The sequence below is a fragment of the Pseudorca crassidens genome, chromosome 14 (genome assembly GCF_039906515.1).
Source record: "Pseudorca crassidens isolate mPseCra1 chromosome 14, mPseCra1.hap1, whole genome shotgun sequence".
NCBI classification, from domain to species: domain Eukaryota; kingdom Metazoa; phylum Chordata; class Mammalia; order Artiodactyla; family Delphinidae; genus Pseudorca; species Pseudorca crassidens.
Window position 1 is genome coordinate 17,976,635 of NC_090309.1, and position 14,007 is coordinate 17,990,641.

The following is a 14,007-nucleotide window of genomic DNA, read 5'->3' on the forward strand; positions in this document are numbered from 1 at the left end:
AAATATGAAACTTTTGCTGCAAGGTAAGGGTACACTTTTCAGGAATGGGTGCTTGTCCATATAGAAACATGATCTTGATATTGAGCATCCATACCTCACTTCATATTGATCTTGAGCATCCATACCTCACTTCATACAGCATAAAAGTTCCAGATGTGTCGTAGGTCTAAATATAATAGGTAAAAATTATTCTGAATATAAAATAAAAATTATGAAGCTTTTAGAGAATTATCTTAATAAACTTAGACTAGGAGATGGTTCCTTAAGTAGGACAATCATAAAAGAAACTATGGAATTACACATTAGAGAAAACCAAATTACTTTATCAAACTACATCAAAATTAAGAACTTCTCTTTAATTAAGAACACCATTAAGGTTATGAAAAGCCAAGAGTGGAGAAGATATCTGCAAAATATATCTGAAATAGATAACCACTATTTCACGAGAATAGTGAATTTTCTTTTTTTTTCTCGATCAGACCCTTTATTTCTGGACTGTCGCCAAGGCCAGTTTGGGTCACAGGCACGTCACGGAGTACCGGGGAAAGTGGGCCAGTAGGGCCCAGCGGGGCTGCCTGCAGCTGCCGCCTCCTTATGGGGAGCTGAGCCGGCCGCAGAAGAGAAGCCCGCTGGTCTTGCTGTGCTGGATAAAGATGAAGAAAAGGTTGGGCTTCCCTGGTGGCGCCGTGGTTGAGAGTCCGCCTGCTGAGGCAGAGACATGGGTTCGTGCCCCGGTCCGGGAAGATCCCACATGCCGCGGAGCGGCTGGGCCCGTGAGCCATGGCTGCTGAACCTGTACGTCCGGAACCTGTTCTCTGCAATGGGAGAGGCCACAACAGTGAGAGGCCCACATACCGCAAAAAAAAAAAAAAAGAGGAGGAAAGGGTGTTTGGCTCGGAACCTGGGGGTGATTCTGGTGCAGCGCAACATCAGGACTGCGGCGGAGGCCGTGGCCGCCTCTGTGCCCTCCTCGTCGACCTCCACAAAGGTCTTGTGGATGACCTGGGACAGGCGCAGGTCCCTCTGGGCCGACATGGCTGAGAAATCCGCCCTGGTGTCCTCGAAGGCGTCGGTCACACCCAGGATGCGGAGGACACCCTCCATGCCGTAGCTCTTCCCCAGCTTAAACCTGGGCAGGGACACCTCCACCTCCTCCTCTATCAGGTCCGGCCTCGTCCACTTGATGAATTTCTCATAAGCAAGGTCCTTTTCCACTGTTTTCAAATCGGTGTTTTCATTGGGAAGCGTGATGATCATATTGAGCTCCCTGCCGATGTAGGGAAGCACCAGAATCTTCGTGAACATCTCTCCAATGTAGTTCATTTTAAAGGTGGATTTCTTGAAGATCATTTGCACAGCCTTCTCCACATTCTTGCTGACTTTGAACAGACTTTCCTTGGTGTGCTGTTTGTTAAACTGATTCTTCCAGTTTCCTTTGAAGTAGATGGCATTCACGAGAACCAGACAGGTCATGGGGTCCACTGTATTTGGAGACAGCAGGTCTGTAATTTTTCCTTCTGTCCTTTGGGCTACCCAGGTGTTTATGTGTTTCCTGGATTCCTCCGCAGCACTGATAAAGTCCAGCTCTTCCGTCTCTGCTTGGTAGAATTTGCGGCAGGAATCTTTGAAAGATGGGAGGAAACCATAAGTCTTCTCTCCAAAGAGCCTGTTGACGGTTCGGAGCAAGTACTGTATGCTGGTCCTGTTAACTTCGGTGAGAAGGTTCTGGAAACCCTGGTGGACGTCTCCACCTCCACTGCTGCTTTTGCTTAGAGAAAGTGCCTGGGACATCTGGGCCACAGTGTTTCCCTTTGCCCCCATGAAGACCATGGCCAGGGCAGAGGGGATGCTTATGGGTGAGAAAAACACATTTTTCGAGTTGTCTTCACCCAGGTGTTCAGAAGACATGAACCAAAGACTTAAATAAGTAATTCATACACACACACAAAGTTGGCATATGATGAATTTTCATTTTCCTACATTTATATATTTTTTCTAACAAGTGTTTTCTACTATTACAATCTTATTTGACCTAAAATATAATTATTTCCACTGTGTATAGTATAATTATTTATACTAAAACATAATTATTTTTTCTTGGCTCCTTCTTTTCCCAGTTTAGTATTAGGTCTATGCTATCTTCTTCAAGTGAAGTGTGGAGATTTCCTCAATCTGTGCTTTAGAATAGAATGTGTAGTATTAAATTTTTGTTAACACTTGCTACATAAAGCTACCTAGGTTTGAATTTTTTTTAGAAAAATTTGCCTCTTTACTCAGTCTTTATTATGAAACAATTAAGATTTTCTATTTTTTCCTTGCACCAAGTTCAACTTTTTTCACCTGAGTTGTCCCTAAATTTTTCTCACTATTCTTTATCTTCTTTAGCTTATGTAATTAGTAATTCTTTCTCATTTTGGTGTGTTTATGAGTGTGGGAACATACCTTCTCTTCCCTTCCCTCTTTCTGTCCTCAGTCTTGCCAGAGATTTGTCAATGCATTAGTCTTTCCAAAGTCCAACTTTAATTTTATTGATCTACTCCTCTTCATTTTATGTTGATGTTTTATTTAATTAAATTGGACTCATTTTATTTCTCTTTGAGTTTTAAAAACTTATTTTAGGCCAAATTGCCTCATTAATTTTCATCATTTTTTTCTTTTAAGATATATGCATTTAAGGCTTTGCATATCCTTCTTAGCATCACTTTAGTTCTATCCCAAAGGTTTGGATGTGTTATAAATGTTTTCTAATTTCCACTATAATATATATATATATATATATATATATATATATATATATATATATATATATATATATTTCTACCCAAAGGTCATTTAAGTGGAAGACATTAATTTTCAAAAACATGGGGATTTTTATGTTAAATCCTTTCATTTCTAGCTTAGTGCATTGCAATCAGAATGCATATAGGGGTCATATATGCTTGAAGTCCTTGTACACAATCAATTTTATAAATGTTCTTGTGCTTGGAAAGATTAAATTCTCCAGTTTCTGAGCTCAGTCTTCTCTATATAGATATCAGGTTAAGTTTTAAAATTTGTTAAATCTTCTATGACTCTTATTTAACGTTAGCCAATTTTTTCTATTAATTACCAAAAAAGTGTCAAGTAAAATATCTAGTACTCTGTCTTTTGCTTTCTCTGTCTTGAGGGTAAATTATCATGTGAATGGTCTTTCAGAACACTTATGTAGTCATGGTTATTGGATTTTTATCATTGGAGTGACTAAAATTTTTGGCTACTAATTATTTGTGCCTTAACTTCTCTGTTTTTCTATTATTAATATAGCTATACCAGCTCCTTTGGTTTGAATTTGTGTAGTAATTCCTTTTCGTCTTTTACAATCAAATATTTTGATAATTTATGATATAGCTGTGTCTCTTGTAAACAGAAGAGGTTGGATCATATATCTAAAGCGTGATGACAATTTTTACCCCTGAGGAATCTAATCGATTTTGGTAACAAAAATTAATGCCATATATGGACCTGTTTTTCACTTTACATTCTATCTATTTTATGTTTTTCTTTTCTCTTAGACTTTAGCTTCCATTTGAACTTATTATTTGTTCTTTCTGTTTTTATTCCTCTACTAGTTTGGAAGTTACACTTTCTGTTTCTATGCTATATTGCGTTTTTTAAACATTATAAATTGCACACTTGATATGTCAGTCTAAATTTAATCAATATATTTTAAGTTTTCCCCCACAATGCTAATATTTTAGAACACTTTAATTTCATTCTTGTATATCAAAAATTACATACAAATATGTATGCATGTTAATTTTTAATTTAATGACTATTATTGTTTTATGCAATCAACATACATTTAGTATTACATATATATACCACAACACATTGTACGTTATCTTTTTCTTTCTTGGTACTCAAATCCTCCTTCAGCACAACATTTAAATTTTTCTTTAGAGAGTATCTGTAGGTGGCATGCATGTCAATTTTTGTTAGAAAATGTCTTTATATCACTTTCATTTTGAAAGACACCTTCACTGGTTATAATGATTTAGGTTGACAGTTATTCTCTCTCAGCACATTGACTTTGTCATATTTCTGTCTTCTGGCATCCATTGTGACAGAAGTCATCTGTCAAGCTGTTACCCCTTTCAATGTAAACCTTTAGTTCTGGCATCTTATAAAATCTATATCTCATCTTTGGTTTTTGTCATTATCACCACAATGCAAATTTCATTTCCTTTATCCTGCTTATAAATTTTGTGAATCTTCGGGTTTCTTAAATCTTTCATAAGTTCTATCACTTGTGTCTTCTCAGTTCTAGATAGTCTCAGAATTATATCTTCAAATATTTTCTTTGATACACCCTTCTGGAATCAGCAAAAATAATTAATTTAGGTATATAGCCCACAATACTAGTGGAAATGCAAGTCTTCTTCACCACTTTCTATGTAACACTATTGTTATTTGATCTTTTTTTTTTTTTTTTTTGCGGTACATGGGCTTCTCACTCTTGTGGCCTCTCCTGTTGCAGAGCACAGGCTCTGGACACACAGGCTCAGCAGCCATGGCTCATAGGCCTAGCCGCTCTGCGGCATGTGGGATCTTCCTGGACTGGGGCACGAACCCATGTCCCCCTCATCAGCAGGCGGACTCTCAACCACTGTGCCACCAGGGAAGCCCCCTGATCATGTTTTTAAAGAAAATTATTAGAATCTATGTAGCTTGAGGAGAGAGAACACTTATTATGTATCCATGTATTCCTTGTAGTCCTGACCATGATAACAAGTTAATATTTGGTGATTATTTTTAACAATTCATTATTTTTCCTAAATAGAATTGACAATAGAAACCAGTATTGAAACAGGCCAATAGCTATGTCAGTGATTTATGTGATATTGAAACAGGGCTTTGAAGAATTTTGATGCTTTTTCTCCTCTAGTATATTAAGACATTTTGTCATGGTGATAAGTATTAAGAAATGTTATTGTCTATAGATATTTTAATATAGGAACTATAAACTGTTTGAAAGTTATGCCCCTGAGCGTGGATAAATAAAGTGAGACAGCCACTTGAGATTACTATTTCTCTTTTTAACCTATAGTATATCTTAAATATTATGGGCATTTCAAGTAAATGAAATTGTAGAACCAGAAGTGAAAGCATTCTTTAAGGTGGGAAAAATTATGGGTTTAAATGTCGTTAATTTAGAGATCTGAGAACACACTGTCCTAGGTGTAGTACTCTACTTGTTCTTTGTTAGATTTTTTTTTAAGTTTAAAAAATTAGAGACAATTAAGAAAACTTGATTCTGTTCCTAATCCTTTCTTGGATTATTTGACATTGAGGAAGTGGTTTAACTCTTCACAACTAGGTATACTCATCTCAAAAAATTAGTTGATTGGAATTATCTTTGTAGCAGAACCCACAGGGAAATAGATTGTGTACCTTGACAAAACCAGTAAGTCACAGGTACTTATTGAAACATTTATTAAGTTGATTAAGAATAAACTTGTAATAATTTGCATATATAAGTAACCAAAGGGGATATCTGCATTTTCACTCAATTTCCACAGATGTGCACATAGCCACAGTACCTGATAACAGTGTTACCTAACCTGGATTTGGATCCACTGGCCAGACATGCAGCAAAGCCAATCTACTGACACTGGGTTGCAGTGAAGGAAAGTGCAATATTTGTTGCAGGGCATCAAGAAAGGAGAACAGGCAGCTAGTGCTCAAAAGACCTGAACTCCTTGATGGCTTCAGGGAAGGGTTTTTAAAGGCAATATTAGGATTGTGGATTGCAGGGTACCTGATCAGCTCGTGGATATTTTTCTGATTGGTTGGTGATGAGGTAACAGGGTGATGTTTTGTAAGTCAACATCATCAACCTTTTGGTCCCAGCTGGTCTGGGGTGTTCATGTTTCTGGTTAGCCGTTTTCATCTGGTGGGGTTCTGGTTTCTGTAAAAACAACTTAGGAATGTGCGTCAGTCCTTATCTATATCATTCAGAGAATGGGGAGTTCAGTGACTCTGATATGTGGCTGATTTAGAGTCTAAATTGTTACCAGTTTCCTGGCCCAAAAGGTATCCTTTGTTCCTGCATTTTTACATTTCCTAATCATTAACTCTCAAGCCAGTCTTCTGAGACTCAGGAGAGGCCTGGGAGAATAAAGCAAAAATCTTTTTCTTCAAAAGATAGGGACATGGGGTCTTGCAAGACATGGGTCTTGCAGCTCACATGAAGTGAGTTTGTCCATGTAGGATTAGCAAAAGCAGACACACGACTTGCTTTCTTATAGCCTGATCTACCTAGAATTGTGTGACACAACCAGGAGGATGGTTTAACCTGGGTTCAATCTTTCAATGGAGGATTCTCAAGTAACAAAGCATGTACTTGTTTCTCTTTCTTCAACAAACTTAAATACACACATGTGCACACATGCACGTACACAGAAAAGATATATAAAAATCATATTCATCTTAATTTGATAGTTAAATTGTAGTGGGAATTCTATATTGCAGACATCCCTGTTATGTGAATAACTGGAGAGTAATCCAGGAAATTATGTCACCTATTGGGTACTTCCAGTGAATAAATGCATCTTCTTCCACATATTCAGTCTAGAAACAGAGGGAGCTATTGTTGACCTAAAACAAATAGGCTGCCAGATATTTCTGCAGCAAAGATGAGTTTATTGCAGATCACTGGAGAATTGCAAATTTGGGGTCTGCAACCACGGCAAGCCTTGGACAAGTCCCTGCAGGACAAGGGAAGAAAAAATATTTTATCGTTGGGAAAAGGACATTGGGAGGGCTGTAGTAAACAAAAACTCCATGGTTTTTCATTGACTGAGTACTCACTAGGAAAGAAGAGGCGTATACCTCTTGTTGGGCTCTGCTATCATTGCAGGGCCTGAGAGCTTCCCTTTCTGGTCTCCCAGCTCTATTTAGTTTCTATTTTTAAATTTCTTTTGCTGTGTAACCTCTCTAATGTCACTGATACCTTAATTGGAAATCAGGAATATGTTACTTTTTCCTTTCTTGGGGAGATACAAATAAGTGACAGGCGTTCATGATCAACTCAGCAATTTATGTTTTTGTTTCACTTCGTTTTTAATTAAGTGAATGATTTTACTGAGGTGAAAACTACTTACATTGTATTTTATAATCCCGATAACATTGTGAAAGATCTCCCTCAAGGTGTTTTTTTTGTTTGTTTGTTTTCAATACTTTTACAGATAAAATGTGAGAGATAAAAATGAAAGAGGAACAAAGAATATATCTACACATGGGGTTAACAGTTTAGGAATTTGTGATTCAGACTGACTTCTCCATGTTCATATTTCTCAGTGCTGTCTATTCCACCTTTTCCTTTTTTCTCCTCCTTCCTCTCTCCTGATCCTTTCTCCCCTTTTCCTTCCCTCTCTTCCTCCCCTCACCCTCTCCCTTCCTCTCTATTTCCTCCCCTTCCTCTTCTTCTCCCTCCATCTCCTCATCCTCCTTCTTTGTCTGTTTCTGTCTCTCCCTAATAGCTTGTCATGAGATAAAAATCAAAGGCAAAACTGAGTGTAGCAGAATTCTTTAGTGATGGCACATTCTGCCTGACTACAAGAATTACTGGGGAATTTCTTCTTGATCATGGCTTGTGAAATTGTTTAGCTGAAAAATACTGTAAGATACACATTGTACATCACAACCTAGAATACACATATAAACTCTGGAAAACAGAGTCTCCTTAGCAATGCTATATGTGGTACACACATGTTCTACTATATTTTAATTTAAATTATTTTTTTATAATTCTTATGCCTACACAGTTGTTGTTATATAGCTAATTTGTTATATAACTTACAGTTTAAAAGTTAGTCATGAAGGGACATTCATGGTCTTAATGATAGAAGGACTTTCATTCAGAGACCACTGTCCTAAACTAGAATTGAGGATACAGGTACAGATTATAGGCTGAATATGAGGTAACGCTTGAATTATATTTTTTAATATCAATTTATAATGAGGCTTATTTTCTTGTCATTTGTCTCTTGTTTATATATGTCAACCAGAGCTAAAAATAAAATTCAAAATAGAAGGTTTTGGTTAATTAGGTTCTAGCTAATCATACTGCAACCTTTTAAGCTATAGAGATTTTTTCTATTAAATTAGGAACTAATTAAGTGGAAAATTACATATAAAATGCCCAATAATTCATTTATTTATTTAAATATTCATCTATGTCTTATACTATGAAAAAATTTTAAAGACAACTTCAAGCACTGCTGTTTTCCTGTAGAAGCCTTTATATTGTTTTAGAAAAAAAAAAAAGAAAGGTATAAAAATTGGGTAATAGATTGGTTCCTTAGGTTACGGGATTTTGGAAGTGGCAGGCTAATCAGGGAATATCCTTTGCCAAGTTAAAAACTGTTTACTGTGATAGGTAAACTCCCTTAGGTTTATTTAATCATAATCATGCTCACTCCAATATTTTCTTCTGATATTCTGTGCCCATAGTGTGAATCTTCAAACTCTATTTAACAACACACATCTTTTTATTTAATTCAGATTAATTAATTTTACAATGCAAATGATGTTTTCTTGTTGATATAAAAAGAGTAGGACATATTTTTGTAGTAAAATCCTCCCTCAAAGTTATTTAAATTCCTATGACCCAAGGCAATATTTTAATGTTTTAACATGTACTTTACATTTATTATAGTTGTGCTCACACCCTTTCATTTGTGATTTCTTACAATAATTTACTGTATGAATTAATGATATGCTGTAACATTTCTCTATATGAGTATTTACAAGTACATTAAAATAAATTTTTGTTCAACAAGTATGGTATTTGCAAAGATGTATTGAAATAATCAATATTTCAGTTTTCTTAACCTTTCTGTATGTATTGGTTAGAAACAGGTGTTGTAACAATAGTTCTCTGCCTTGGCTGCATGTCAGAATCAATGGCAGAGGTTTACAAATGTCAACTCCTATGTTGTTTACTAGAATAATGAATTGGAAGCTCTGGGGGTGAGATACAGATCACAGTGTTTTTAAGCTCCTTAGGTTATTTCAAATGCTTAGCTAAGGTAGAAAAGCACTGCAAATAAAGAGTAATAGTTGAGATTAATAGAGTGGATAAATCTTGTTGAAGCATTACTGTTACTCTTCCCAAAATTTACTCTTCTTTGTGAGATTCAAAGAAATGAAAGGCAAATCATATTGCAAATATAATTTTTCTTTTGATAAAATTCAAGCATCATAATCAAATTTTCAGCTATTCATCATGCAAAATTATAGTTAATGACCTATGTGATATGTCTTGTTTTTGAAGAAGTTCAAATATTGTTTCGCTGTTACCAAAGTTCTTTTCTTTTTAAATATTTCTTGGAGTATATTTGATTTACAACGTTGTCTTAGTTTCAGGTGTACAGCAAAGAGAATCAGTTATATATATACATATATCCACTCTTTTTTTAGATTTTTAGATAGGCTGTTACAAAATATTGAGTAGAGTTCCCTGTGCTATACGGTATGTTCTTATTAGTTATCTATTTTATGCATAGTAGTGTGTATATGTCAATCCCAATCTCCCAATTTATTCCTCACTGCACTTATCCACTGGTAACCATAAGTTTGTTTTCAACATCTGTGACCCTACTTCTGTTTTGTAAATAAGTTCATTTGTACCCTTTTTTTAGGTTCCACATATAAGTGTTATCATATGACTTACTTCACTCCATAAGACAATCTCTATGTCCATCCATGTTGCTGCAAATAGAATTATTTTGTTCTTTTTTATGGCTAATTTCCACTGTATATATGTACCACATCTTCTTTATCCATTCATCTGTCATTAGACATTTAGGTTGTTTCCATGTCATCGTTATTGTAAATAGTGCTGCAATGAACATTGGGGTGCATGTATCTTTTCGAATTATGGTTTTCTCTGGGTGTATGCCTAGGAGTGGGATTGTGGGTCATATGGTAGTTCTACTTTTAGTTTTTTAAGGAACCTCCATACTGTTCTCCATAGTGGCTGTACCAATTTACATTCCCACCAGCAGTGTAGGAGGGTTGCCTTTTCTCACTATTTCCTGTAGCTTTAAAAAAATAGGAATCAAATTTATGTTAAGGTTTGCCTCATTCTACCATAAGCTAATCATCTAAGAACATATCACTTAAAGATATGCTAAATAAAATCTAACATTTTACATTTAATATTATTTTCAATATGTGTACTCTATGCTAATTAAATGCAAAAATATTTGGGGGATATGGAACTGTATGATTGTAGGAAATTATTTATATAATATATATAAATATATATTACAATATTATATGTCACAATAATGTTCTATACAATATATGTACACATATACACATAAATTATACGTACATTTAACCATAGGTATATCAATGTACATATTTTTGTTGCCAAGTAGTATATCAGTGATTTAAAAAAACTTTCAAACATAGAAATATATTAAATTAGTATAATATTTGTGGAATAAGTGGAGTAAAAATATATAAGAACCAGGGACTTCCCTGGTGGTGCACTGGTTAAGAATCCACCTGCCAATGCAGGGGACATGGATTCAATCCCTGGCTCGGGAAGATCCCACACGCCGCAGAGCAACTAAGCCTGTGTGCCACAACTACTGAGCCTGTACTGTAGAGCCCACAAGCCACAACTACTAAGCCCATGCGACACAACTACTGAACCCCATGTGTCCTAGAGCCTGCACACCACAACTACTGAACTCATGAGCCACAACTATTGAAGCTCGCATGCTCTAGGGCCCACGTGCCGCAACTACTGAGCTCACATGCTGCAACTGCTGAAGGCTGTGCACCTAGAGCCCATGCTCTGCAACAGGAGAAGCCTGCGCACCACAACGAAGGGTAACCCCCACTTACTGCAAATAGAGAAAGCCTGTATGCAGCAATTAAGACCCAATGCAGCCAAAAAATAAATATAAAAATAAATTAAAAATTTTAAAAATATAAGTACCAGAAGGAAAAATGCACTACATAAAAAATTTCTACACTTTTAAAAATTTTAATAGAGAAAATTTTAAATCTCTATGGAATTCAGATTCATTTAGTTGTGTTTAATACAGTTACTTCACCATTTTATTGTAAAATATTTACATTTGTAATGTCAGAAATTAAATTATTGTAACTATAAAATTTGATGAAGTAATTTATATATGAATTTTAACACAGGAATGATATAGTTATTCAAAATTGTTTTAGTATTGTTTCAAACAAACAATAGTTTGTTAAGACTATTGTTCCCCTTCCCATTTTTTAGTTTCCTTTAATTATAATTTTTAGCACTCTCTTAAATAAACTTTGGAATAATATTTTATTCCCCCAATATAATTAAAATTTTTATCAGAATTATAGTAATTTTAAACATAATTGAAAATACTAGATATAGTTTTGTTGTTCATGCTTTTTTCATAGTAATAGATTAATTTACATTTATTGGTATTTTGGGTTTATATTTGTGTAATCTCTTAATATAATAGGTGTATGTTTTTTAGTGTTTATTTCTAAGTAGTTTGTTTTTAACTTTTATTGTGTTAGAGATTTCTTTTCTTGGTCTCAATTTATTTACTGGCATATAGAATAGCTATTGTATTCTATACATTCATTTTAAACATTTGCCAACATGTGTATATCTTTTATGATTCTAGCATTGTTTATTGATTGTGTTAGGTTTTCTAATCTAAGGTAACATACATTTTAGGAAAATACTAATAAATAAATTCATCTTTTAAAATTTATTTATTTTATCTCTTAATCTTATAGCTCTGGCTAGAGATTCTAAGCTAACATTAAATGATTGTTGCAGTTTTTATCTTACTACTGATAGAAATTTCTCTATTTTCCTTTTATATTTTTACTGAGCATTTTAAAATTGGGAATAAATGTAGACTTCTATTAGAATCACTGTGAGCATTAGTGTACTCGTATTTTTCCTCAACGTGTTTGTGTTTTAAATTATAGTAATATATTTCCTAATAGTAAACCAGGTCTTCATTTTTAGTATCCTGCTTGTTCTGAGTGAGTGGTTACACTGTCACACTGCTTTACTAATACTCTGCTTAAAACTGTGGACTCTAAATTGAAACTGAAGTTGTTCTGAATATATTGTGCATTGTGGTCTCTGATTTTGGTTCATCTAATAAAATAAGTTGTGAAACCAGTTTAAATGATTTGGAATTATCATCCTCTCCAATATTTGAGATAAATTATTTGTAAAAACATAAGTATGTAGATCCTCTTTAGGGGTCAAATAGGTTAATAGATTTTCTGATTCTCTTTACTTCTGACATCTTACTTTTATTAATCTTTTCAAAGAAAGTGTTTTTGGACATATTTGTAAATATTTTCCATCTTATATTATCTAAGATTATCTAATTTAATATAGTTTTGATTCAAATTTAATAATTTCTACCTTTAGACTTTTGATATTTTTATGGCATAACTTATTTACCTATATTTGGTTGATTTTTATATTTGTTTTATATATTTTTCTTAATTAGGAAAACATGTGCTGTGATTTCCCTATGACTCAAGAGTTGGCTGTATTCTCTCATCTTTTATTTCTAAATTAATACAGAAGTGGAAATAATAATGGGATACATTTTGTAATGAAATAAGAAGCAATTCTGGACATTTGGGTATCTCTTCCTTTCATTAATAAAAGATGTGGTGATTTTGCTCTAGGAAGACCCACACATTTGGGGTGTGCAACTGATATTATTAATCATCTTTCTTTTTGTCCCATGTATCTCTGTAATACTGACTTGATATTTAATATTAGCCCTTCAGCATTCTTATTTACACACCTACTTTTTTATTTTCTTAATGTCCAAATAAGGGGATGATGATGATACTAATTGAAGGTTAAATTTTATTGTCCTATTGAATTTCTTTTGAGTTTCCAGAGAAAGTTTAGAGAAAATATTTAATATCTACATTCTCATTTTCAATTCATAACAACTGTACTGAGTGTTATATTAATTTTCTCATTCTGTTCTCATGATACTGTGGAAGGAGAGCTATTTTTATCCCCATTTTACAAAAGAGGAATTAGGCTTATAAGAGACAAGAAAAAAATTAGAGTTTGAATCCACAAATACGTAACTTTAAAAGTTAAGCATTCATATGTATCATCTCACAGTAGACATTTTTTTTAAACATCTTTATTGGAGTATTATTGCTTTACAATGGTGTGTTAGTTTCTGCTTTATAACAAAGTGAATTAGCTATACATATACATATATCCCCATATCTCTTCCCTCTTGCATTTCCCTCCCTCCCACCCTCCCTATCCCACCCCTCTAGACATTTAAATAGAGGCCAATGCAGCAAAAGAAGAAACTTGTGAATAATTAGTAGAATGTCATGCTTTAACCAAGGGATAAAAGTAAAGTAGGGAAATTATGAAGGAAAATAACCAGAGACTAAACAATGTATCTAAAATCACAAACACATCAATTTTAAGTGGGGCCTAATACAATTATGACTGAAGATTAAGCAAGATAGTTTATCAATGACTCACAGTAGTTCAATATAGAGTTTTATGAGATAGGCTTCGAGAAACAGTCTTTTCTCTCTGGAAATTCTGATTCTAAAACAAAAAATGTTAACTAATCTAAAAAGATTAGAGCTGCAGATATGTGATACAACCACAAGATTGACTTGATTTGGTGCCCAAGCAAAGTTGCCAACATTTAGTAAGTTGAAGCACATATTCCAGGATATATGAAAATCCTAGCGATGATGCCTGAATCCTCTGGCTTTGGAATGTTTACTTCAGAGCTATCTTGTTATCTGGAAGAAAGAAAAACAGCCATAAACCCATTCAACATAATTTATTGACAGCAAAGCTTATTTATGCTTCTATTTTGATAAATAGATGAAATAGCAACTTGCAGCACATGAGCCTTTTGAAATTCATTCCATGCTTAAAAATAAGGGGAAATACATGTGGTAACACACATTTGG

General features: G+C 34.3%; 1 protein-coding gene across 1 annotated transcript; it reads right to left on the bottom strand.

Moving 5' to 3' along the window:
- Positions 1-592: 592 nt before the first annotated feature.
- On the bottom strand, positions 593-1,892 carry LOC137205599 (serpin B6-like). The gene is made up of 2 exons (XM_067703887.1): positions 856-1,892; positions 593-643 (listed from the first exon to the last, which is right to left on the bottom strand). The coding sequence occupies exons 1-2, from the start codon at positions 1,828-1,830 to the stop codon at positions 593-595; spliced, it is 1,026 nt and encodes a 341-aa protein (XP_067559988.1). The 5' UTR covers positions 1,831-1,892.
- Between the last annotated feature and the right edge of the window lie 12,115 nt (positions 1,893-14,007).

Bases quoted from the DNA above. Each gene is read 5' to 3' on its own strand.
- LOC137205599 (XM_067703887.1), bottom strand. From the start codon at position 1,830: ATGGTCTTCATGGGGGCAAAGGGAAACACTGTGGCCCAGATGTCCCAG. The intron at 644-855 runs GTATGTGGGCCT...ATCTTTATCCAG, and splicing joins TCTTTTTTTTTTTTTTTGCG to CACAGCAAGACCAGCGGGCT.